Source organism: Rana temporaria, chromosome 7 (assembly GCF_905171775.1).
Source record: "Rana temporaria chromosome 7, aRanTem1.1, whole genome shotgun sequence".
Taxonomy (NCBI): Eukaryota; Metazoa; Chordata; class Amphibia; order Anura; family Ranidae; genus Rana; species Rana temporaria.
This window is the reverse complement of record NC_053495.1, coordinates 73,541,196-73,568,923: the sequence shown is the minus strand read 5'-3', so window position 1 is coordinate 73,568,923 and position 27,728 is coordinate 73,541,196. Positions and strand designations below refer to the sequence as shown.

Sequence of the window (27,728 nt, the reverse complement as noted above, 5' to 3'; positions counted from 1 at the left end):
CATCACTGGACCCCTTTACATTACACAGCCCCCTGCATCACTGGACCCCTTTACATTACACAGCCCCCTGCATCACTGGACCCCTTTAAAATTACACAGCCCCCTGCATCACTGGACCCCTTTACATTACACAGCCCCCTGCATCACTGGACCCCTTAAAAATTACACAGCACCCTGTATCACTGGACCCCTTTACATCTCACAGCACCCTGCACCTCTGGACCCCTTTACATCACATAGCCCCCTGCACCTCTGGACCCCTTTACATTACACAGCACCCTGCACCTCTGGACCTCTTTACATTACACAGCCCCCTGCATCACTGGACCCCTTTAAAATCACACAGTACCCTGCATCACTGCACCCCTTTACATTACACAGCACCCTGCACCCCTTTACATCTCATAGCACCCTGCATCTCTGGACCATTTTACATTACACAGCCGCCTGCACCTCTGCACCCCTTTTCATCACATAGCCCCCTGCACCTCTGGACCCTTTTACACTACACAGCCCTCTGCACCCCTATACATTACACAGCACCCTGCACCTCTGGACCCTTTTACATTACACAGCACCCTGCACCTCTGGACCCCTTTACATTACACAGCACCCTGCATCACTAGACCCCTTTACATTACAAAGCCCCCTGCACCACTGGACCCCTTTACATCACATAGCCCCCTGCACCTCTGGGCCCCTTTACATCACATAGCCCCCTGCACCTCTGGACCCCTTTACATTACACAGCACTCTGGACCTCTTTACATTACACAGCCCCCTGCATCACTGGACCCCTTTACATTACACAGCACCCTGCATCACTGGACCCCTTTACATCTCATAGCCCCCTGCATCTCTGGACCCTTTTACATTACACAGCACCCTGCATGGCTGCACCCCTTTTACATTACACAGCCGCCTGCACCTCTGCGCCCCCCCCCCCCCCCCCACATGTCAGCTAAAAAAAATCGGGATGGTATCACTCCTCTAGTGGGTGTCACCCGGGTGCGGACCGCATCCCCGCACCCCCTAGCAATGCCTCAAGTTTAGTGGGATCTGGCTGTCTGAGCAGTTTTTCCAATGGGGGCAGGTCAGTGGGATCATCCAGGGAACCAAACTGGACACGGATAGCGTGCCTGAGCTGGTAGTAATAAAATAGGTACAATCTTGGTAAATCGAAATCTAAACGTAGCTGAGAAAAAAATTTAAAGCCCTGAGCATTGTACAGGTGGCATAAATATTTAACCCCCTTGGAGTACCAGCCATTGGGATCAGGAAGTATAGTTTCTTTTAGATTAGGGTTAAACTACAGGGGGTTGTTGGGAGATTTCAGCCAGGTGTGCCTGGTTACTTTAGTGACAATATAACAAAAAGAGGAAAGGGAAGTGGAAAGTAGGGAGGTTCCGGGGCGATCGGGGACCCGGCCTTTGTAGATAATATTATGTAGGTTTTCCAGAGAAGATGCAATGGCTCCCTCCATGGAGGCACAGGCATCTATGTGGTTATTTCTTAAAAGAGAAGTCTAACTTTGCTATGCGGCTCCTATCTGGACTGCCTCTAATGGGGGGCTGTTGGGGGGAGTCCCGTGCCTCGGGGGCTCAACCCCTGAAGTGCCTTACCTCATCCCCCACTAGGCCTTTACTGCCTAATTAGGCAGTAGCCCTTCATTTGGAGATTTAGGGCCAGATCCACAGACAGAGTACGCCGGCCAGTGGCGTCACTAGGGTTAGTGTCACCTGGTGCGGTAAAATATGGTGTGACCCCCCCCCCCACATTACAAAGCCCCCTGCACCACTGGACCCCTTTACATCACATAGCCCCCTGCACCTCTGGACCCCTTTACATTACACAGAACTCTGGACCTCTTTACATTACACAGCCCCCTGCATCACTGGACCCCTTTACATTACACAGCACCCTGCATCACTGGACCCCTTTACATCTCATAGCCCCCTGCATCTCTGGACCCTTTTACATTACACAGCACCCTGCATGGCTGCACCCCTTTTACATTACACAGCCGCCTGCACCTCTGCGCCCCCCACATGTCAGCTAAAAAAATTGGAATGGTATCACCCCTCTAGTGGGTGTCACCCGGGTGCGGACCGCACCCCCGCACCCCCCTAGCAACGCCTCAAGTTTAGTGGGATCTGGCTGTCTGAGCAGTTTTTCCAATGGTGGCAGGTCAGTGGGATCATCCAGGGAACCAAACTGGACACGGATAGCGTGCCTGAGCTGGTAGTAATAAAATAGGTAAAATCTTGGTAAATCGAAATCTAAACGTAGCTCAGAAAAAGATTTAAAGCCCTGAGCATTGTACAGGTGGCATAAATATTTAACCCCCTTGGAGTACCAGCGATTGGGATCAGGAAGTATAGTTCCTGCAGATTGGGGTTAAACTACAGGGGGTTGTTGGGAGATTTCAGCCAGGTGTGCCTGGATACTTTAGTGACAATATAACTAAAAGAGGAAAGGGAAGTGGCAAGTAGGGAGGTTCCGGGGCGATCGGGGACCTGGCCTTTGTAGATAATATTATGTAGGTTTTACAGAGAAGATGCAATGGCTCCCTCCGTGGAGGCACAGGCATTGGCTGGAATCGTGCACAGTCAATCGTGGATGTGCACCAACTGGGATGCCAAACAATATAGAAAGAAGTTGAAAAATGCCAGGCCTGCCACTTGCGCTGGCAACCGTAGTGTTTCAAGTGCTACCTTGGGGGACCCACCCTTCCACAGGAAAGTAGTACATATTGAATCTATGCATTTAAAAATAGAATTAGGTATTTTGCAAGGGGAATTGGCAAGGATATACCCAAGCACCCAAGCTACAGGGGAGGTGTAAAGGAGTTTTATCCATGCTACAGCACGGGGGCCAAAGCCATACATCTGTAACACCCAAAACAGATATGGCCATTCCACACTGTTGAATGCCTTGCAAGTGTCCAAAGACACAATAGCACGAGTGGGAGGACAGTCGTGTGGATATTGCAGGTTTTGAAACAGCCTGCGGATATTCATTCTGGTGGACCTGCCGGGGATAAAGCCCCCTTGGTCACTATTGACCAAGGACGTGACTACAGTGTTCAAACGGTTTGCCAATATTTTGGCCAGAATCTTAACGTCCACATTAATAAGAAAAATTGGACGGTAAGATTCGCATTTAAGTGGGTCCTTATGGGGTTTTAATAAAAGTACAATCAAAGCCTCTCGCATCGTTGGGGGGAGGATCCCGACATCTAGAGCTTTGTTATAGGTTCGCAAAAGAAAGGGGCACAAAAGGTCTTTAAATTGTGAGCACCATTCAGTCGGGAAACCGTCTAAGCCAGGAGTCTTATGTGCAGGCATTTGTGAAATGGCTGCAGCAATTTCCTCAACTTGAGATAGGTGCATCCAGCACATAACGCCCCTCCGTTGACAAGGATGTCAGCCAAGTAGTCAATCAATTGGGAGTCATCGTAGTCAACCCTAGAGGTATACAGGTCTTTGTAAAAGCATAAAAAGGAGTCTAGGATATCCCCTGGGTTGTCACTGATGGGGCCTTGAGCAGTAAGGACACGTGGGATGGAGAGTGGTCAGGTCTAGTCAGATATGCCAAGAGACGTCCGGCTTTATTACCATGTTCAAACGATTTTTGTGTGGCATGCAACATGCATTTTTGTGTGAGATCTAACAGACGGAGTTCATACGGCTCTGTAACCATGGCTCCCTTGTGTCGGAGGCAGGGTTAGAGGCATAAGCAGACTCAGTATGTACCACAACAGTCTCAAGTTCCTCTGTAAGCATCCGGTTATTTTTGCGCAAGACCCCTGTGATGGACATGAAAGTGCCCCTCAGAGTTGTCTTAAACACGTCCCATTCAGTGGAAGGGTCTACTTTTCCCAGATTATCCCTCCAATAGTTTGTGATGCCTGTCCTGCATTCTCCCTGCACTACCTCGTCCTCCAACCAGTATGAGTTCAGGCACCAAATAGCAGGTCCCAAACCTGGGAGGAGGAGGAGGTCCACTGAGAGAGGGGCATGATCAGAAACCTCTCTAGGCACATATGAAACGGCAGAGACAACAGGGAGGGTCTCAGCCGGAGCAAACGTCATATCTAGTCTGGACATGGTTTGGAAAAAATCCGAGTGGCAGGAAAAATGGCGTACATCGGGATTTTTCCATCGCCACACCTCTGTAAGGCCATGAACCTGTGCCCAGTCTAGAAAAGAGGGAAAGGGTCTACCTCAACCACCCAGTAAAGTATAAAGTAAAGGGCCAGGGGGTCTAGTCAGCAGCTGAAGTGACAGTCTAGAAAGTACCTCCACCGAAAACGGGGGGGGGGGCACATAAATGTTCACCAGGGTAAAGATCACAGTATAAATTTGCAAAGTAAGAACAATAAACCGCCCGTCAGGGTCGGTTTTAACTTGTACCATCTCAGCCAGGAGAGATTTAGCTAGAAGGACTGAAACCCCCCTGGAGTAATTGGTATGAGTGGCATGATAGAAGTTAGACAACCACGGGCGTTTTAGGGCCCTTGTTTTAGAGCCTGTAAGGTGAGTCTCTTGGAGGCAGATGATGTGCGGGTGACATTTTTTTAACACTGAAAAGACCAGGGATCTCTTCTGGGGTGCATTCAGACCTCTAGTAGTATTCCAGGAGACTATCCTTAGGGGCTTTGCCATTGTAAAACATACAGTAGTAAATAAGCACAAACATGCGTACAAGAACATAAATGACCAGACAGGCCGCGCCACTTGAAGCACATACACGCACATGAGTAAAAAAAGTGTGTGGATCCGCCATCAGGACATCATGAGCCAGCAATGAAATAATAAAAAACATTAAAAGTCTGCCAAAGGGAAGCAACCTGAGAAAAAATATAGGAGTCAAAAAGTGCAAAAAGAACATAGAAAAAAAAGAAAAAAAAAAGCGAAAAAAAACACCAACAAAGTCCCAGAAAGTCTAGATAAAATCCCTTGCCCCCCTCCCCGCACGGCCAACCCCAACGTAGCGAGCCTTGGATCCCTGAACTGTAAAACTAAAACCCCCCTCCTTAAACTGAGAGAGAGCTGTACCAAGGCCTCGCCACTAACTGGTATGGGGGGTGTAGTGGAGTCCAGAGTGACTTCCGAGCAGCATTGTAGGGGTGAAAAGCATCACAGTCCAACAGCGGATGCAGTAGATTGCAGAGTAAACAACCGGCAGAAGTTCTAGGGGGATAGGCCTGTTAATAAGGAGGAAGTTCAGTCTATTAGGATTAAAGATGACAGGGTAATAGTTCTCAGGCCTATTGCAGGGAGGCATACCATACCTTCATGAAAATTCGGATCAGACAGTGCAGTCAAGGCAAATGAGTTCTCCAAAATGGAAGGATGGACATATCCATAATCAGTTAAAGGCAAACATAGAGGAGAATGCAGGGGCCTAGGACCACAGATATTAGGCAGCCCTGTGCCTAGGAAGAACTCTGTATTGATCATTGAGCCAGGCCATAGCCTCCTTGGGGTTGTTGTAGAAGTGCGCTTTACCCTCATAAATGATGTGCAGCTTGGCAGGAAAAAGCATGGTGTAGGAGAGGCCCTCCGTACGCAGGCGGGCCTTCACTGCCGCAAAGGAGGTGCGTTGTCGCTGGACATCTGCTGAAAAATCAGGGTACACTGAGATGGTGTTGCCATTGTATTTAAGTGGACCCTTCTCCAGGGCCAGGCGCAGAATAGCAACTTTGTCTTGGAAGTTGAGGATCCTTGCTATAATGGATCATGGGGTGCTCCAGAAAGTGGGGGACGCGGAGGGGTGCGGTGGGCACGCTCAATGACATGTGAAAAGGATGGTGCGTCAGTCCCAAAAATGTCCCTCAGCCAATTATATAAGAATTTTTCTGGGTGGGAGCCCTCCGCCCTTTCAGGGAAACCAACGAAGCGGAGGTTGTTCCTCCTCGAACGACTTTCCAAATTGTCGATTTTGGCACGGAGGGCCGTCATTTCCCCTGTTAGGTCCCTCACTGTAACAGCTAAGGGGTGGACAACATCCTTAAGGGAGCTGATACTTCTTCAGCCTCCCCAGCTCTGTCCCTTAAATTTTGCACATCTTGCTTCAGGAGAGAAAAGTCCATGCGGACTGATGCAATCTGTGCAGTGAGAGAGGCCTTGCAGTCCTGTATAGCATGCAGGAGGGGAATCAGGGCTTGAGCCATCCTCACTGTCTATGGGGGAGTCCTGAGACTGCAGGGGGTCTGGCTGTGCACAGTGGGGAGCAGAGGCAGATTTGCTCACCAGAGCCTGTGATTTCTTGTGAGGAGTGGAGATGGGTGGCTGCTCTGCCTGTGTCCTGGAGCCATCTGAATCAGGCCTGCTGTTCCGCCACAGATGCTGGCGCGGGTGGCCCGTATTTCACCATGGATGCCAGCCTGGAATGTTCCCACTACCGTGGGGAGTATTTAGAAGTTGGTCTGGTACAAATCGGATATAGGATGCCTGTAGGATGTCACTCGGAAGACAGAGCTGAAGTCTCACAGGTCTGTTCCCTCTGCCATCCGGACACGCAGAACATGCGAACAGGCAAAAAAATTGTTCGAACAACGTTAAAGTCTATGGGACACGAACATGAAAAATCAAAAATGCTCATTTTAAAAGTTAATATGCAAGTTATTGTCATAAAAAGTGTTTGGGGACCTGGGTCCTGCCCCAGGGGACATGTATCAATGCAAAAAAAAAAGTTTTAAAAACTGTTGTTTTTTCAGGAGCAGTGATTTTACTAATGGTTAAAGTGAAACAATAAACCTGGGGGTGTCTATAATATTAAAGTAGGGCATGTGTCCCGTGTTTATAACAGTTTCTGCACAAAATGACATTTCTAAAAGGAAAAAAAGTAATTTAAAACTACTCGCAGCTATAATGAATTGTCGGGTCCCGGCAATACAAAATATCCCTATGTTGATGGGGACAAGGGCCTCATCCCCACAACACTTGCCCGGTGGTTGTGGGCGTCGGAAGGTGGGGGGCTTATCGGAATCTGGAAGCCCCCTTTAACAAAGGGGACCTCCAGATCCTGCCCCGCCTATGTGAATTGGTAAGGGGTACATTGTACCCCTACCATTTCACAAAAAAAGTGTACAAATTTTAAAAACGACGACAGGAGATGGCTTGGGACAAGTCCTTTTTTAAAAAAAAAATGTAATCCATTCTCAATCTCCAGCGATGTTATTCATTCTCGATCTCCAGCAAGGATAAACCGCACACGATCCTGCCTCCACCAGAGGCACCCAACGAATGACGCGCCAACAGCCTGTCAGCTCTTATATAGCTGAGGGCGGGGACCAGAGACGCAAGGGCAATTACCCAGTGATGTGTATAGGTGACCCTGCCCCCCTCTGATGCAATGGGAAAACTGCTGTTAGGGTGGTGGCGCATCATTTGTCGGGTGCCTCCAGTCGAGGAGGGATCCTGTGCGTCGTATCCTTGCTGGAGATCATTGCTGGAGATCATCGCTGGAGATCGAGAATGGATTACATTTTTTTTTTTAATAAAGGACTTGTCCCAAGCCGTCTCCTGTAGTTTTTAACATTTTGACACTTTTTTTGTGAAATGGTAGGGTTACAATGCACCCCTTACCAATTCACATAGGGGGCGGGGCCGGGACCCGGAGGTCCCCTTTGTTAAAGGGGGCTTCCAGATTCAGATATGCCCTCTCGCCCGCAAACCCCCACAACCACCGGGCAAGGGTTGTGGGGATGAGGCCCTTGTCCCCATCAACATAAGGGCATGTGGCCTGGTACGGTTCAGGAGGGGGTGACGCTCTTTTGTCCCCTCCTCTTTTCCTGTGGCCTGCCAGGTTGCATGCTCGGATAAGAGTCTGGTATGGCTTTTTGGGGGAACCCCATTTGGCGCAGGGTTCCCCTTAATATCCATACCAGACCTGAAGGGCCTGTTAATGGAATTTTATATTTTATTTTTTTTATATTTTATTTTTCAATGACTTTCGAATACTTTTATCTGTATTGCCAGGACCCGACAATTCATTATAGCCACGAGTATAAGTTTTAAATGACTTTTTTTCCTTTAGAAATGTCATTTTGTGCAGAGACTGTTATAAACACGGGAAACATGCGCTACTTTACAGGCATACTATAGACACCCCCCAGGTACAAAATTTAAAGGAATATTACACTTTTATTGTTTCACATTTTCTGAAAAAACTGCAGTTTTTAAAACTTTTTTTGCAGGACCCAGGTCCCCAAATACTTTTTATGACAATAACTTGTATGTTAACCTTTAAAATTAGCACTCCCATAGACTTTTACAGGGTGTTCCGCCGCTTTTCGAATTTGCTGTGAATACCCCAAAGTGTTTGGGTTAAGTAGTTATTCCTGCGCTACAGTGGAAACTATGTGTGCAGAGGGTAAAGGTGCAGGAACTACCGTATGGGCCAACCACTACCCACAGTGAGACATGGAAAAAATCAAGAGATGGTGTTGCGCTCCAATAGCATAGAATGGTGTAATTGGTAAAATATATAAATAACCAAAATAGTATAATTAATAAATAAATGTGCAAATATGCAAATAGACTGACTGAAAGATAAAAATCGCTATAAATGCTAAGATAAGGTGCATCCAAAGGTCTACTGAATGAATGTGCAAACAGTGCAGATAAGATGACTCAGGTGCATAAATAAAATCACAACGTAAAGATAATAGTATATGCAGTCGCAGAGGAAATCACAGGATGGTGTTATGCTCCAATCAAGATGAATGACTGGACAAAACTAATATACAACAATGATGGATGAATAAAACAGTGAACTGAATAAGAGTGCAAATACATACAAATAGGTGACTGTATAATGTAAGTAAAATCACATCATATGAATGGAACCGCAAGATTGTCCAATTGTTACAAAGTGTATATGGTGCAACTGCAACTCAATCCAAGAGGTGAAGAAATTGCAAGGTGCAAGTAGAGTGCTGGATGCAGAAATAGAATCACAGCATAATATATGTAGTCGCAGAGGAAATCGCAGGATGGTGTTCTGCTCCCATCAACATGAATGACTGAACATAACTGATACATACCAATGATGGATGATGCAACTGCGACTCAGTCCAGGAGGTAATGCAATTTAATCAAAAGAAATTGTAAAGTGCGAGTGAAGTGCTGGGTGCTAAATTACATCAGCAGGTGGCACGGTGACTTGTTGGTGAATCTTCGGTGTATAGTGACACCCGAAGGTGTGCTAGCAAATTACCTTACGGCTGCAAGGTAAGCAGCTTTTAATAAAACCAATGGAATCACTCGGAGGTAAAGGGGATAACTCCTATGGACACCGGAAGTGACGTTTGCACAGTGTGAGCTCGCTGCTCGTTTCTGATATACACTACATTACTGTTTTAAATGTGAGTACCCTGTTTGTTATATGTTTGAATAAAACGTTGAGTGTTTAAAACATATTACACTAGAGAGCTTCCTCTATGTTTTCTCTGCCCTGCCTGGTGACACACTTTGGAGGTGTCTTACCTTGCTGACCACCCAGCCTGGAAGGAAGCCTTAAGCCCCTAGGCGCAACACCACTGGAAGGACGGATAGGAGTTATCCCCTCTACCTCTGAGTGATTCCATTGGTTTTATTGAAAGCTGCTTACCTTGCATGTCGCCATACACCGAAGATTCACCAACAAGTCGCCTTGCCACCTGCTGATGTAATTGTGACTGTGCCCCTTGCTGCACTTTCTGTGCCTCTAACTGTGCCTATTGCTGCACTTTCTGTGCCTCTTGCTGCACTTTCTGTGCCTCTAGCTGCACTTTTTCAGTCTTTAGCCTCACTTTCTCCTTTTTAATCTGCATTTCTTGCTCAGCAAAGGCTGCTTAGGTCTTGACGGCTTCGGCTTTTGCACGTCCGATAGCATTGCTTGTGGAGGAAGATCTAGAGGAGCCGAAAACTTGGGACTTTGTCTTGAGTGAGGATGCCTGGCTATGTGACATGTTGCTTGCAGGAATGCTTGACTGTGTAGAGACTGCTGTATCGCTGTATGCAGGTGGCTGCGCTGACAGGGTAGCAGGCCTCTGTGTAGTCACTAAATCCCACTTGCTGGATAGCTGCTGTTTCACTGTTCTGTTCTTGCTACACGTTTGCCCATGGCGTATATGTAGCTCAACATACAACTTAAAGCGGTTCTCCACCCTAAAGTGGAGTCCCGCTGATCGGAACCCCCCCCCCCCCTCCGGTGTCACATTTGACACCTTTCAGGGGGAGGGGGGTGCAGATACCTGTCTAAAGACAGGTATTTGCACCCACTTCCGGCCACAAGCTACGGGCAAAAGATGGGTTTTTCTGACTTCCCGTCTGTCGCCCGTTGTGTGCTGGGAACACTCGGCTCCCAGCACACAGCGTGTGAGCCAATCGGCGGGCGCAGCGCGACTCGCGCATGCGCCGTAGGGAACCGGGCAGTGAAGCCGCAGCGCTTCACTTCCTGGTTCCCTCAGCGTGGATGGCGGGGGGAGCAGCAGAGAGACGAGCGATCGCTCGTGCTCTGCTGCGATCAGCGCTGGACTCCAGGACAGGTAAGTGTCCTAATATTAAAAGTCAGCAGCTGCAGTATTTGTAGCTGCTGGCTTTTAATATTTTTTCCCCATGGCACATCCGCTTTAAACCTTGCATCCTAAATAACCAGACTGTCTGTAACTTTGGATCTTTATTACAATGAACAGATGGTGGGCATATAAGATGCGTATGAATAATGGTGAAACTAGAGATAAACAAATAAATGAACATATAAGAATTATACGAACAGAAACAAATGTCTACTAGACATATAGATAAACAGTCGTTATCATACCAGCGATGCTGTCCCAGGAGGATCAAGACTTAGGAAACATGTAGTGCAGGCTTAGCTGACTCCATGTGGACTGTCCAGTGGAAGAGTGGTGAAAGAGTGGTGATAGGAAGTGAAGACAGTTTTCAGTAACACAACAGGAAATTTACATTACCATAGAACACTGCCCATCAACAGTCCTTTATTAAGAGTAACATCTAGTGGACACTATTGGAATTACAAGTCCAGAAGATATTAGTGTATTTCCTTGTAGTCCAAAGGCATGACAGGCTGCCTGCAGAAAACTACAAGAAGGGGTGCAGATAAAAAAGCAGTCACCCTGCACAAGGATCAAGAGCATTAGTCACTAGTCTTTACATTGCATGGCCCTAGTATTTAAAGCACAGTTCCACCCAAAAGTGGAACTTCCGCTTTAAGCATTCCTCACCCCCTTACATGCCACATTTGGCATGTCATTTTTTTTTTAGGGGGAGTGGAAGCTTCGGTAGGAGTGGAACTTCCTGTCCCACTTGCTCCTTCCACCCAGGGACCGCCTCTGCGACATCTCCTCTCGCCTTAGGCGGCCCCTCCCTCTAGGCGATCTGCTGGGACACATGACAGGTCCCAGGAGATCGCCTGTCCACTCAGGGAGCGCAGTACCGCTCACACATGCGCAGTGCGTGCCCGGCCTTGAACCTGAAAGCTGTCACAGCAGGGTGCCCACAGAGTGAACAAAGGTGCCGGCGGAAAGGGGGGGAGGAGCTCCAGGTGGCCGCATCGCTGGACCATGGAGCAGTTAAGTGTCTGTTTATTAAAAGTCAGCAGCTACACTTTTTGTAGTTGCTGACTTTTAATAGACCAAAAAATGCTGGAAAAGAGGCATTTAAAGAGAAAAAAGGGAGCTAAAGCCTTCAGGTATAGGTGAGTAAAAAATGAAAAAAGTGGTACTATAATTTGATGGCACAATTTCTAGGCCCTTCTTTGCCCTGATTTGTTTTAATTTGTTTACACACTACTACCCCATTGCTCTTACCTCTCCCTCCCCTTCTCAGTACCCAAATATAATAAAGCTAAAGACAATAGGTATGGTGTGACAGAAATTAGGCAGCAACAGGACATAGTTCTTTTAGTTCTTGCTGCTAAAAAAAACAACACAAACGTGGGTACACAAGGCACAGCCGTACAGGCAACTATTTTGGTTAAAAATAAAATAGAGGGAGAGATGCCGTACACAGTATAATCACAGCGTGTAAGAACAGAAACACCCCGCACAAGCTGCAAGCCAGTAACTGGAGCCAAGTGCCGGAAGTGAGAGAACCAGCAGCTGCTACATCAGGTGCCGGACCGGAAGTCTTTCTTGCGATCTTGGGGCCCCCTTAAAGTGGCGGAATGCCAGGGCCCAGTCGCAAATTGCAACTGTTGCGACTCTGGTTGTTCCGCTACTGACTTGACATCTACAGTGGGTATTCAGTCCTCTTGCAGCCCTACCACTGCTTTGTCATGCTTGGCTTGAATGTGGGAGGTTTGTTTTTTACTACCTCCACATACCTACCGCACCACTACTTTTAATCTTTTATGTAAACCATTTTTTTGTCAGGTCAATTCCTATATTTTTGAAGGGGATAGGATGGTGCTGTAAACTGTGTACACTGTGACCTGGTTATGGTGCATACTGTTTTTGCTCTTGGCTGAACAGATGGTGCCGCAGAAAATTCTAAGCCTGTAACACAAATGTTTTGGCATGTAATATTAGATATGAGGGGGTGGTACAATTTTACATAAGAAATCATTTTTTTTTTTTTTTTATCAAAGGGAAAATATTTGAGGTATATACACTTTTTACAGTTTTTGTAGTATATCCTAGCATTTAAAGTATAATTTTGTTTGTTTGTTTCTGTTTATAGGTGGAACCAGCTGGATTTGGCCATTGTGCTCCTTTCTGTAATGGGAATTACTTTGGAAGAAATAGAAATCAATGCAGCTTTGCCTATCAATCCCACCATTATCCGCATTATGAGAGTGTTGCGCATCACTAGAGGTAACAAAAACTATGATAAACTGTCTAAAGAAAAAAACAAACTCCCATTTCTCATAGCAGCCAGTTGCTGTACCCAATTCAGCTACAACTATTTTTTTTCTTAGTAGAGAAGGGAAAATTAAGACATTTGTCAGGTTTTAATTGCTCTCACTGCTTGTCCTGGTGATGTAACATTCTGTTATAGTGTTTTTGTGTACAGCACCTGGAGAACAAGAGACATGCTGCTCCATCATGCTTTGTAGTAAACATATGGAAAGAACAATACAGCCTTAGGGCTCTTTCACAGATGCAGACCGTATGTCTGCTTTTTCATCCATCCGTTTACGGATGAAAAAGGGACATACATTGATCCCTATAAGATTGCGGGTGTCAGTGGATGAACATCCGCTGACACCCGATCTCATCCGGGTCCGCAATCCTCCGATTCTGCAGAAGGAGGAAAACCCTATTTTTCCATTTGTCATCGGATCGGGTGAACACGGACAGATGGTCCGTGTTCATCCGATTCCCCCATAGGGGAGAGCGAAGATCTGACAGGGCGGCCCCTGCACAGTGTGCGGGGACCGCCCTGTCATCCGCCGGCTCAGCGGGGATCAGAGAAGCATCCCCGCTGAGCAAGCGGAGGTTCACAGGGCGGATCATCACGGATCTGTCTCGTGTGAAAGAGTCCTAAATCAGAAAATCCAATCAATTTTTTTTTCTTTTTTATTATTAGGTGTGTAAACAAGTTACTTATGCTGATATATATGCAAATTAGTATTGTTGCTGTGTCCTTTACAATATTTCTATTGTGTCCCAAAATACTTCCTGCCTATGATATAAGAGCTACCGCTCTCATGTACAGAATCCGCCAGTGTCATTTACTGTATACTCCCATATGTTCTACGCCATTTAAAGAATATCTTGGTTTATATGAATGGTCCACAGAATAAACAGTATCCTGGAAATAGGGGAGAAGGGAGTGGATAAATTACACTAGCGCTTCTGTGCATGGGAGCTGCCCCTTCCCCCACTTTCCATACTGAATCATCCCCTGCAGAAGCCGGGGGAGAAGAGAGAAGGGAAGCCAGCAGCACTGCGGGGCAGCCAACAAGGAGGGGGGACAGGCAGTAGGCGGGATCGGCACCGCACATAGTGATTAGGCTATGCCCAGCAGCACTATCTGGCCAGAACAAAAGTATAGATTGTAAAAGACAGAGAAGTGATCCGGATTTCGTTTACACATCAGCAGACAACTTTTATTTGTAGTCAAGAGTCCTCCTGAACCGAGAAGCACTAACTAACCAAGACCTGCGGTGTGCCTTGGCCTGACTGGTCGGTATACCTGAAAAGAGGGCATACCCTGTATGGATGAAAGTGTGAAAGTATGACCGAACTAAGTATGACTGAAATATATGTGAGAACCGGGAGGGTGGGAACCCAGCTGTGGACTCCTCTCACAAATTCTGCGGCAAGCCTTCCAACTTGTAGTCAGAGTCCTCCTGAACCGACAAGCACTAACTTACCAAGACCTGCAGTGTGCCTTGGCCTGACTGGTCGGTATACCTGAAAAGAGAGCAAAAGACACATGAGTAAGTGTGAAACGGAAAGCTTTTAATGGAAATGAAGATATCAAAGATCAATCCAACAATGAGGCGAACGCTCTAATAACATCTGTGTGAGGTTCAGGAATGTACCTGCTAAAACAGGAGGACCTCCATCGTCCCATATGCTTGATGAAAGGAGGCACCCCCTGCTTAGAAGCGGCAGAAGCCACCCCAATCCTAAAAGAGTGGTAAACAGTTTTGGATTCAAGCCTAACCTCAGGAGGGGGAGGGAGGGGAATGGCAATAAAGGACTGTCCAGCGGGGATGTGGCCAGAAACCTAGAAAGTGTGTCAAGTACCTCGAGCAGAAACCACCTGCTGTTAGTACTATAATACTTGACCACAAAACCCTGACCTACTTGTCTTGTTTTGTTATTGTTAAGCTGTAGTGCGAAGTGATCAACACACCTGCTGAGACTGCCTTTGACCAGGAAAGGTGCAGCACTACTGACCCGTGAAACCTCCCCTGGTCTGAGGAAGCCAAAAAAAATTAAATACATGCCTGTCTTGATCACCAGACTGGGACCTACACCAAAATGATGACAGCAAATCCAAAATATCCAGCAGTCTTGATGACTGTGCTTGACCTTCCGACTTGAGAATACCCCTCCAACAAGGCCTTGAGAGGGTGAGTGTCAGAAGAAGTACTCACAGAGGCCGAGATGCCGAGAGCGGCTCACCTTTGCGACTCTGCGCACTTCACCCTCTGGAGATGGAACAGCCGGGAAGGGCGCAAAGAGGCACAGGTTACCAGCAGCGGACTGGGAGTTGCTAGTAGATCAACCTAGGCTGGTCAGTGGACACAGCAGGTGGAACGTAGCAGGTACTGGCAGTGGGTCAAGCACTGGAGAAAGTTCAGGTAACTGAGGTCAAGTTCAGGCAGGGACTGTGAGCAGATCCGGGATGCAGGCCAAAGGTCAAGGGCAGGAGAAGGCAACAAGTCCAAGCTACAGGCCAGAGGTCAAGGGTCGGAGACAGCAGCAGATCCAGTGAAACAAGCCGGGGGTCAGGTACGGAAGAAGGCAAAGAGAGGTCAGGTTCGATCCGTGTCAAAAACAGGTTCAAGAGGTTTAACATAGGCAAACGCTGACAACAATCCAGCAACCCGCCATGAGACTGGGGCTGGCTTAAGTAGGCAGGGCCGGGCCCTGATTGGTGCACGTAGATGCGCGGGCCCGTGCACGCGCCGTGCCGCGGAACCGTGCATGCGCGCGCGCCGTTCGCGCACAGGCATGCGCCGTGGCACCACCCAGAAGTTAGGGCTTCTGGTACTCTGACAGTGCCCCCCCCCATAGGGGCGGACTCCGGGCGTCCAAACTGGCCATCAATTCTGGGTGTTCTTGATGGGAGGCTCGAATTAGCCGTGGAGCATGTAAATTCCTTGCAGGTTCCCATGAATTGTCTTCCGGGGATACCCCTTCCACTTAATCAGGTATTGAAGCTGCCTTCCTCTTTTCCTGCAACCTAGAACAGCCTCCACTTCAAACTCCATCTCTCCTTCAATCTCCACCGGAGAGGGTGGGAGTTCTTCTCTCCCAGGGAAGCACTCTGGGACGACAGGCTTCAGCAAAGAAACGTGGAAAACGGGGTAAATCCTATAGGAATTAGGCAATGCTAATTCAAAGGCTACATAGTTGATTTTTCGTTTAATCTTGAAGGGCCCAATAAACCTTGGACCCAACTTCCGTGAGGGAATGTGCAGCCTGAGATTTGCTGCGGACAACCAAACTTCCTCCCCGACTTTGAAAGCTGGGCACTCCTTCTTCCTTCTATCAAAACATTTCTTGTGGTCCTGCTGGGCCTGTTGCATCATCTCTTGGAGCTTCCGGAAATTCAACTGAACAGAGGTTATGTGCTCTTGAACAGCTGGGACAGACATCTCGGAAATGGAATTGGGAAGAAATGAAGGATGGAAGCCGAAGTTGGCCCAAAAGGGAGTTTGGTTGGTGGTGGAATGGACGGAGTTGTTGTAAGCAAACTCTGCGGATGGTAGTAGAGAGGACCAGTCATCCTGGGAAACTGAGCAGAAACAGCGGAGGTATTGTTCCAGAGTCTGGTTCGTCCTCACCGCCTGACCATTGCTCTGCGGGTGGTAGGCTGATGAAAGGCACACTTTGATTTCCAGAGATTTACACAGTTCTTTCCAGAATCTAGATGTAAATTGTACACCTCTGTCAGAGACAATGCTCTTAGGTACCCCATGGAGCCGGACTACTTCTTTAAAGAAAATTCTGGCTGTGTCTGTAGCAGAGGGAGTACCCACCATGGGCAGGAAGTGTGCCATCTTTGAGAGACGGTCGACCACTACCAGAATCGTGGTAAACCCCCCGGAAGGAGGGAGATCCACAATAAAGTCCATGGAGACTTCTGCCCATGGTCGTTCAGGAACAGGCAATGGCTTGAGTAACCCCCAACTCTTTGTCTTTGGTCCCTTGTTGCGTTGGCAACGGGTACATGCTGAGACATAGGCCTTGCAGTCCTGCCTCCACCTTGGCCACCAGAAGGAGCGGGAAACCAGCTCTGCAGTATTTCGAGCCCCAAAGTGACCTGCCAGCTTAAGGTCATGGAAAATACTTAGGACCAGGTGCCTGATTTCTGAAGGGAGGAAAATTTTGTCTTGGGACCAGAGTAACTCGTCACGCCTTTCTAGGGAAAGAGTCCCCTGATCAGAACAATGCCTGGATGCCGCCTTGAGGGAGGTTAGCAGATCAGTCTGAGGGAGCAAAAGAAAATTTCTTTATCGTACATCACGGGACACAGAGCGGCATATTCATTACTATGTGGGTTATATGGAGTACCTTCAGGTGATGGACACTGGCAATCTCAAACAGGAAGTCCCCTCCCTATATAACCCCCTCCCATAGGAGGAGTACCTCCGTTTTTTCGCCAGTGTCTTAGGTGTTGGTCACAGAATAGCTTGCCTCCATATCCTTGGGATCAAGGCGGGCTAACCGGATCTGTCCAGAGTGCCTCAGTGCCGAAGTGGACAGTACCCGGGCCCCAAATCCGTGGGGTTTTGCCTATAATGCCCTCTCTGGAGGGCTGGACCCTGGGCCCAGGGCTCACAGCTTTTTCTAAAGCCAAGAGTTCCCTGTTTGCCAGAGGTGCTATATAGGTCCAGGACAGCGGTTCCTTCCAGGACCCCAGTGCCTGAAGGTCTACTACACTTCCCACGGAGATGGGAGAAGATTGGACTATGTTTGATTACAAACGTCCTGCGGCATGGAGCAGGTAAGTGGGGAGCCTGCGGAACTTGGTTCGACTGCGGGCTTCCCAAGGGGGACCAAAAGGGGGGGCAGCCTAAGTATGCTCTGCATGGGCACCGTGGTCACTATGTCTGTTAGTGGACAGGATGATCTATTTTGTTCCTCCCCATTTCTGGCCCCCTGTCCAAGTAATCTTTTTCTGGCTACCTGCTGCTCTGCTGGTCATACAGGGTCTGGGAAGAGACCTCTGGGCTAAAGCAACTGAGTCCTGTAGAGTCTCTATTGCAGCCTACCTGTCCGGGGGTTCAAACTTGCCGCCCTGCAGCGCGTCCTCTCTCCCAGCTCTGTGGGCGTCTGGCGTCTCCATGTGTCTCTCTCCCCTCCCTGTCGCGCGCGCGGGCACGCAAGAAATAAGAGAAATTCGCGCCGTCGGGAGGAGGGGGAGGGCGGGAGCACGCAGGAAGAGGCGTGCCTCGCCTCTGTTAAGGATGACAGGGTGCGCACATAGATCAGTCTGAGGCTGATCTGGAGGAGAGAGGACACAGAGCGGCACTCCGGCGACCCCCGGTGGCAAGAAAGGGGTAGTACATCATAGGTTTAGCCTATTTTTTCTTATTAAGCCAAAAATTCCCCTTTGTCAGCAGGTTAAAGGGCTGGAAAAGATATTGGTGGGGCCGTAAAAAAAAAAAAAAAAAAGAAGTAGAATATAAATACTTTCTAATTTAAAGGAACATAATAGCATATTGAAAAAAAAAAAAAAAAAAAAAAAAAAAAAAAAAATTCCTTTATATTTGATTTCGGCCTCACCAGGGTTTTTGGACACTAGTAATCCTGTTGTTCCCTAAACCTTTCAAAATTATTTCCTAGCTGCGTACAGTTAATTGTCGCAGGCTAAGGACCTCGGTTTTGTACCATGGCACCCAAAGGCTCAGGATCAAGGGGGTCTAAAAATGTCAAAAAGCAAAAGGGTTCCCCCTCGGATTCTGAGGATACGAGTCAGGCTATGCCTGTACTCTCCCCACCTGTTAACCCAGTTGTGGCCGCCTTGGTTGAGCTAATAGGGGGGTCTGGTGCGGCGGCTGGCCCAGATCCACCCAACCCTGTGTTCGTCACAGAGGAAAAACTAGCTACCGCATTAGAAGGGCTAGAGAAAAGATTGGCAGCTATGTTCACTAAATCTTTACCAGGCAAGAAGCGGACTAGGTCCCCTTCGCCAAAATGTCTATCCTCGGATGCTGAAGTGGTTTCGCTGGAGGAATCAGAATTTCAGGAGGACCTATTGGACGAGAACCCAGAGGGTTCAGAAATTGAGGAATCTACTATTGAGGAACCATTCTCAGCCTCCCAAGCGGAGAGCCTGTGGGTCCAGTCTTTGACGGACATGGTACACTCAGCATTTAACCTGCCTTTACCGGAGCTCCGGAGTCCGGCAGTTTCCTCTTTGGGCTCCTTAAAGGCGCCCTTGAATAGCGCAGTTTTTCCAGTCCATCCGCTATTAGAGGAGCTAATTTTTCAAGATTGGGTACGACCAGACAGAATTTTTTTGCCGCCTAAAAATTTTTCTGTTATCTACCCGTTGGAGGAGAAGTTTGCCAAAAAATGGGCGCTCCCGGCTGTGGATGCTGCCATCTCTTGTGTAAATAAATCACTAACTTGCCCGGTAGAAAACATATAGATGTTTAAGGACCCGGTTGATAAACGGTTGGAAACTCTTTTAAAAGCTTCCTTTTCCACGGCAGGGGCAGTGGTACAGCCAGCGGTGGCTGCTATAGGAGTCTGTCAGGCTTTAAAGGATCAGACTAAACAGATGCTTAAGGACATCCCTGCCCAACAGGCAGAAGAGCTGTCCGATATACCCAGAGCTCTATGCTTTGCGGTGGATGCTATAAAAGATTCCATTCAGCAGGCGTCTCGTTTATCACTATTTTTAGTGCATATGAGAAGACTCTTATGGTTAAAGAACTGGGCGGCCGAGCCCCCATGCAAAAAGCTTTTGGCAGGTTTCCCTTTCCATGGAGGTCGACTCTTCGGAGAAGATCTGGATAAATACATTCAGACTACCTCAAATGGCAAAATTACCCTTTTGCCAGTCAAGAAGAGATTTCGGGTTCCTACATTTAAGAGGCAACTCTCCCCTGTGCCAGGGCCCTCTAATTCCAGGCAGTATCGACGGCCTCCTGCGCGATCAAACTTTAAATCGCAGGGACAGGCCCCGGGAGGCAAAAAGCCTTGGTATCGCAAGCCAGCAAAGCCTGCCCCTAAGTCTGCCTTATGAAGGGACGCCCCCACCCACGAGGATAGGGGGAAGGCTTCGTTTCTTTTCAAAGATCTGGGAAGCCAACATCCCCGACAGATGGGTCCGATCTTCTGTGGCCACAGGCTACAGATTAGAGTTTCTAAAGTTTCCTCCTCCTCATTATCAGGAATCAAGAATTCCAAACGATCCAGCAAAGAGGTCCCCCGTTTTGGCGGCATTGGATCGTCTGATGTATCAAGGCGTGATAGTAGAAGTACCAGTCCAAGAGCAAGGGCTAGGTTTCTACTCCAATCTATTTGTCGTGCCAAAGCCCAACGGCGATGTCAGGCCAATTTTGGACCTAAAGAATTTAAACATTTATCTAAAGGTTCAGTCGTTCCGGATGGAGTCTGTTCGGTCAGCAGCCGCCGCGCTCCAGAAGGGCGATTTTCTGGCCTCCATAGACATAAAGGATGCTTACCTTCATATACCGATCTTTCAGCCACATCAGAGATTTTTACGTTTCTCAGTGGCTCAGCGTCACTTCCAATTTGTGGCGCTTCCTTTCGGGCTGGCTACGGCCCCCCCGGGTGTTCACGAAGGTTCTAGCTCCAATATTAGCCAGTCTAAGAATCCAAGGGGTCACGGTCCTAGCATATTTGGACGACCTCTTGATCATAGACCACTCATCTCCTTGTTTGGAGCGAGCGGTTGTCCTCACGGTTCAGATCCTCGAGAGGTTCGGCTGGGTCATAAACCGAGAAAAATCAGCATTCCAACCCACAAAACAGTTGGAATATCTCGGCATGAGGTTAGACACAGCTCAGCAAAAGGTATTTCTACCCCTGGTAAAGGTCAAGGCTATCAAAGAATTGATTCAGCTGGTTCTAAGCAAAAGAGAACCAACTATTCGCCTATGTATGCGTTTACTAGGCAAGCTAGTGGCCATGTTCGAGGCGCTACCTTACGCTCAGAGCCACACTCGCATCCTACAGGCAGCCATTCTGGCAGCTTGGAGCAAGAAGGCGCAGGCCTTGGAGTTTCCGTTGCCACTATCAGCAAGAGTCCGGCAAAGTCTGTGCTGGTGGTTAAACCCTCAGAACCTGCTAAAGGGAAGATCTTTCAGTCCCATAGCCTGGAAGATAGTGACCACAGATGCCAGCCTAAAGGGCTGGGGAGCGGTCTTGGATGGTTGCACTCGTCAAGGTACTTGGGCACAGGCGGAGAGGCAGTTGCCCATCAACATCTTGGAGCTCAGAGCTGCTCGGCTGGCCCTCGAGGCTTGGACATCCAAATTACAGGGGTTCCCGGTGAGGATTCAATCGGACAATGCCACGGCTGTAGCATATATAAATCACCAAGGGGGAACCAAAAGTCAATCAGCTCAGAGAGAAGTGAGCTCGATTTTCCTGTGGGCAGAGGCTCATGTGCCCTGCATATCGGCAATTTTCATTCCCGGGGTGGACAACTTGCAAGCGGACTTCTTGAGTCGTCAGTCTCTGTCGCCAGGGGAGTGGTCTCTGCACCCTGAAATTTTTCAGATAATCTGCCAGAGGTGGGGAATACCGGACGTGGACGTCATGGCATCAAGATTCAACAAAAAACTAAACAGGTTCATGTCCCGTACTCGGGACCCTATGGCCTGCGGAACCGATGCGTTGGTTTGTCCCTGGCATCAGTTCAAGCTGCTATATGCTTTTCCCCCGCTACAATTGCTACCCCGCCTGTTACGCAGGATCAGGGTGGAGCACAAACCAGTCATCCTGGTAGCTCCAGCATGGCCCAGGAGGGCATGGTACTCACTAATCCTGAGGATGGCAGTGGGAGAACCTTGGACGCTTCCTCTACGGCCAGACCTACTCTCACAAGGCCCGATCCTACACACTGCATTGCGGCGTCTAAATTTGACGGCCTGGCGGCTGAATCCCTGATTCTCAGTAGTAGAGGCCGTTCTAGGCAGATAATCTCTACCCTGATCAGGATTAGAAGGCCGGTCTCCAGGGTGATTTGTTACAGGGTCCGGGAAGCCTATGTAGACTGGTATGTGTCGAAGAAATAGCTTGCCCCGCAAGTATACCATTGACCAAGTGTTAAGTTTTCTCCAGCTAGGAGTGGTGGACTCCCACTCACTGGTTGAGACCTTCTTACAGAGGGTCTTGCGTATTAATCCTCCGGGTATGTCACCACTTTGCCGTGGGACTTGGATCTAGTTCGGTCAACTCTGCAGGAACAACCTTTTAAGTCGTTGGCTGAAATTCCTGTGATTTGGCTATCAAGGAAGCTGGGATTTCTGGTTGCCATAGTTTCAGCCAAAAGAGAGCAGAAATAGCAGCCTTATCTTATAAGGAGCTATATCTTATTTTTTCTCACAAGGACGAGGTGGTCCTCCATCCTCATCCTCCCTTTCTACCAAAGGTTATATCCAGTTCTTACCTAAACCAGGATTTGGTACTATCATCCTTCTTCCGAAACCTACTTCCAGAAGGAAGGGTTGCTGCATACCTTGGGTATTGTCAGGGCCATAAAGGCCTATCTTAGAGCTACAGAGAAGTTTCGGGAAACAGATGTGTTGTTCATTTTTTGCCAGATGGGCCAAGAAGGGGCAGGCAGCTGCAAAATCCATCCTCTCGAGAGGGATGAAACTATTAATTACTCAGGCCTACAGCTCAAGTATGCAAGGCGGCAACCTGGTCTTTAGTCCACACGTGTTCTAAATCAGACCGGTTGGACGTAAGAGGGAATACTGATACAGCCTTTTTGGCAGGAACTGCTGCAGGCTGCATTTTTTAAGACCCTCAGAATCGGGGGCACCCTTGAGTTAAAAAATTTAAATTTTATTTCTCGACTAAGTTGGATTTATTATTATTATTTGAGTTTATCTCGGAATTAAATCCTTGGGGAAATGTCTCCCTCCCCTCATTAAAGCATTGCTTTGGGACATCCCACATAGTAATGAATATGCCGCTCTGTGTCCCGTGATGTACGATAAAGAAAAAGGGATTTTTAAATACAGCTTACCTGTAAAATCCTTTTCTTGGAGTACATCACGGGACACAGAGCTCCCACCCCTCTTATGGGGACCATTTTGGGAGGCATACTGCTTGCTACAAAACTGAGGTACTCCTCCTATGGGAGGGGGTTATATAGGGAGGGGACTTCCTGTTTGAGATTGCCAGTGTCCATCACCTGAAGGTACTCCATATAACCCACATAGTAATGAATATGCCGCTCTGTGTCCCGTGATGTACTCCAAGAAAAGGATTTTACAGGTAAGCTGTATTTAAAAATCCCTTTTTTGCGGGGACAGAATGGTACTAGGCTTTGTTGCCAAGGGGGTTTTCGGAAACATTCTGGAGAGAGCATCCACCTTCCCATTCTTGGAACCGGGTCTATAAGAGATATGGAAATTAAATCGGGTGAAAAAAAAGAGCCTAACTGGCTTGTCTGGGTCTCAATCGTTTTGTTGACCGTAGGTACTCCAGATTTTTGTGATCTGTGAAAATCATGACGGGATGAACTGCCCCTTCCAACAGATATCTCCATTCCTCAAAGGCGAATTTAATCGCTAATAGCTCCCTGTCCCCGACATCATAATTCCTCTCCGGAGGATTCAACTTTCGAGAGGCAAAAGCTACCGGGTGTAGCAGAGACTTCAGTCCTATCCTTTGGGATAGAATAGCCCCCACCGCTGTCCCGGAGGCGTCTACCTCCAGTATAAAAGGTAGCGCTGGATCTGGGTGTCCCGGGACTGGTGAGGAAGTAAATGCTGATTTAAGTTTTAGAAAGGGTTCCTGGGCCTCTTGTGACCAAGAAAAACAGTTGCCTTGACGAGTGAGCTTGGTGATGGGCGCTACAATGGCAGAGAAACCGGTGATAAACCTCCTATAAAAATTGGCAAAGCCAATAAAGTGCTGTACCCCTTTTCAGTCCTCAGGAGCTGGTCATTCTTGAATGGCTTTGACCTTTTGTGGGTCCATAGCAACTCCACAGATAGAAATGATGAAACCGAGGAATTGTACCGTGGTCTTCTCGAAGTCACATTTTTCGGGCTTCAGGTACAACTTATGATTTCTGAGAATAGTGAAAACTACTTTGACATGCACCCGGTGTAACTCAATGGAAGCAGAAAAAATTAGGATGTCATCCAGGTAGACCACCAAAAAGTCATCCAAGTGTTCATGAAAAATATCGTTAACTAGGTGTTGGAAGGTAGCTGGGGCGTTACAGAGACCAAAGGGCATCACAAGGTACTCAAAATGTCAGAATCTGGACCTAAAAGCGGTCTTCCACTCGTCCCCGGCTCTGATCTGGACGAGATTAAAAGCGCCCCGAAGGTCAAGTTTGGAAAAAATCTTAGCAGACCGGAAGCGTTGAAAGAGCTCAGGAATAAGGGGCAGCGGGTATCTGTTCTTAACAGTTATTTTGTTCAACTCCCGGTAGTATATACAGGGTCTTAGAGTTCCATCTTTCTTCTCCATGAAAAAGATCCCTGCGGGGGGCGTGGCCAGCAGCCGGAGCGGATGGCTGTGTGAGAGAGGAGCTCCGTCCACAGAACCTCCATCCAGCGACATCCAGAGCTTAAACCAGCCAGTTTCTACTACCTGACCTCCGCAGACGTCCCAGTGGGAGAAGGAACAGCGATGGGGAAGCGGAAGCAAGATAGGAAGCCTAAAAAACGTACCGACTTCTACCCCGCAGCGAGCACCCCTAGGCCGCAAGATGGCGCCGGGGCCTCGGCCTCACAGCGCGGCTCCAACGGCGGCGGACGCCAGCATAGCCCATCGCACCTGACGAGCGGTTCTCCGTCCCAGCGAACAGGGGGGGGGAAGCGGGGGCTCCACGCCGTCCCCGTCCCCACTGAACAGCCCGCAGAAATCCGCTTTGAGGAGATCGGAAGACCACAGATATGCAGGTGAGCAAGATGACACATGCAACTCCCAAAATAGCACAAGAGACTTTGTGGAACAGATCCACGAGTTCCCTACTTCTGGGGTCCCGCTCAGTGACACAGTCATGAAGGACATGCTGGTAACCCTTAGAGGGTCTATGCATAGAGACATGATGCAGTGTGTATCACAACTGAAGCATGAGGTGTCGGCCATTGGAGACAGGATAAGCCATGTGGAGGACAAAATTTCACCATAGCTCACAATGACTTGATAGAGGCTCACTATGAGGCAGAAGGGGATATCCAGGCCATGCGTGAAAAATTGGCAGACTTAGAAGATAGGTCCAGAAGGAACAATATAAAATTACGGGGGGTAGAGGAGTCAGTGCCACCATCAGACCTAAGGCAATATGTTCAGGAATTCATAGCGGCCATTTTGCCTGATGCCCCTGGAGCTGAGATCATTGTAGACAGAGCACACCGCCTCCCCAAACCTAAATTTCTGCCTGAAAAAATCCCCAGGGATGTCATTGCCCGCATTCATTTTTTCCATATTAAGGATGATTTAATGCGCTTTGCGAGGAAAAACCATCCCCTCCCTGCTCCATACTCAGACATTTCAATTTACTCGGATCTGTCACAATTTACCATGATGGCACGCAAACATTTGACCTCCATTATCAAGATCCTGCAAAATAACAAGATCACATACTCATGGGGCTTCCCCACTAAGCTGCTGATCACAAGAGATAACCGCACCTTTGCTATCAGAAATATTGATGAGGGACTGGAACTAGCCAAAAAATGGAACATTCTTCCAGCAGAAGCTCCTACTTCTCTTCCCAAAACCACACCTGCTCGGTTATCCCCTGATTGGAGCACCACTTGAAATGCATTGTATCTCAGCTTTAAATGCCTTCTTCTTCTGCGTCTCACCCGAGGCTGGTTTAGGATGACAACTGTAGTCATCCTTTTATTTCCCTATGTTTGGTTCTTTTGGGAGCTCATACCCCCCCGTGAGAAATGCGAGGGATACTCGCACTCTGTGAAAGTCTTCACATTTTTATGTGTTGTTTGACATTTTTGCTCTTTTATTTTTTTGTTTGGTTTGTTTTTCTCTTCCCCCCTTCTCTCTTTTTTCTTTTTGACATATTGCCTGAAGAGTATGACTCCATACCTGCCTGCTATGCAATTCTCCTGCTTCATATGTATCCAGCCGTTCGCACTACTGTTGAGATCTGGACATCCAACTCCACTTCGATAGCACCATCTACAGGTAACTTTTTAGTACTACATATGGAAGAACTATTTATCAGCAGCAATGAAGAATCTAGACTTACACCTTCAATATGTCTTTGTCTATAGTCTCCATGAACGTGCATGGGCTAAATAGCCCGTATAAACGAAGTGCTATGTGGAGGGAGGCCATCAAACTTAAAGGGGAAATTCTATGTGCACAGGAAACCCACTTTATGACTGCAAAACAACCGAAATGCAACCACAGGGCCTTCCCTCATATTTTTCAGGCAACAGGAGCAGTTAAAAAAAGGGGAGTGTTAATTGCAATTAAGCAATCTGTTACTTTCCAGCTACATGAAGTGTTTACAGACCCGAATGGCAGGTTCATCATCCTGATATGCGAGTTAAACAACTCCACATATACCTTGGTGAACGTATATGCCCCTAACCGCAGACCCCTCTCTTTTCTCAAATCACTGTTAAAAAAAGTTGATAAAATCAAGAAGGGCTCTCTATTGTTATGCGGTGACTTTAATTGCATTGTTGATAAGCACTTAGACACCTTCGGCACGAAGCCTTCTTCAAGAAAAGAACTGCAACCGTTACTATCGGAGCACAACCTTTATGATCCTTGGAGGTGCCTCAACTCGACGGAAAGAGATTACACCTATTATTCTTCCCCTCACCGCATATATTCTAGGATTGACCTCTTCCTCACGGATTTATCGCTTTTACATAAAGCACAATTAGCCAAAATCCACTCCATTACGTGGTCAGACCACGCCCCGATTTCTTTAGTATTACAGAATAATTCTCATGTTCCCCCCACGTACCTTTGGAGAAACAATACTGAACTTCTAACTAATCCTTCTGTTATTTCTTCTCTTAATTCTCAATTATCTGAATTTTTTGAATTTAATGATACTGCTGATATAGATGTTTCTATGTTATGGTGCTCACATAAGGCCTTTAGCAGGGGATTGCTTATCCAAGCGGCAGCTCGGGAGAAAAAACGCAGGGGGGCAGTGCTGAACAACCTCCTCAGGGACCTGAAATCCTTAGAGGACCTTCATAAGTCGACCCCTTCCCCTGCAATAGAATCTGACCTAATAGAATGTAGACAGAAAGTACGTTTAGCCCTTTTATCTGGCCACCAAAATTGCTTAAAGAGACTCAAGGCTCAATTTTATGTACACGGTAATAAAGCGGGCAAACTTTTGGCTAGTTACATATCTAGGCGACAACAGAAGTCCAACCTGACATCCATCAGGGACCCCCACACCAACATACTTGAACATCACCCCAATAAAATAGCCAACTCTTTCATGAAATATTATCATGACCTATATAATCTCCACTTAGATAGCGACACCCCACAACCGACTCCTCACTCCATTGACTCCTTCTTATCCACAGTGTCACTACCTTCGCTGACGGAAGAAGACTTAGCCATGCTGAATTCGCAGTTTTCCCAAAAAGAAATACTGGACACCATCAATTCCCTCCCAAAAAACAAATCCCCAGGGGAGGATGGCTTTTCATCCGAATATTATAGAGCATTTTCTCACCTACTTGTCCCATATATGGAGAGGTTGTTCAGTAAGGTCTCATCCCTAGCCTTCTTCCCAGAGGAAATGTTACAAGCTATAATCGTGACACTGCCCAAACCAGGGAAGAAGCCGGACTCGCCCCAGAATTTTAGACCCATCTCCCTCCTTAACACGGATCTCAAGATCTACGCAAAA

General features: G+C 47.7%; 1 protein-coding gene across 1 annotated transcript in view; it reads left to right on the top strand.

Annotated features, from left to right (window-relative positions):
* CACNA1I (calcium voltage-gated channel subunit alpha1 I) overlaps positions 1-27,728 on the top strand; it is a 2,078,868-nt gene that overhangs the window by 1,564,126 nt on the left and 487,014 nt on the right. Inside the window, 1 exon segment of the mRNA XM_040359583.1 lies at positions 12,696-12,829. Within this exon segment, the coding sequence (XP_040215517.1) occupies positions 12,696-12,829 (134 nt within the window).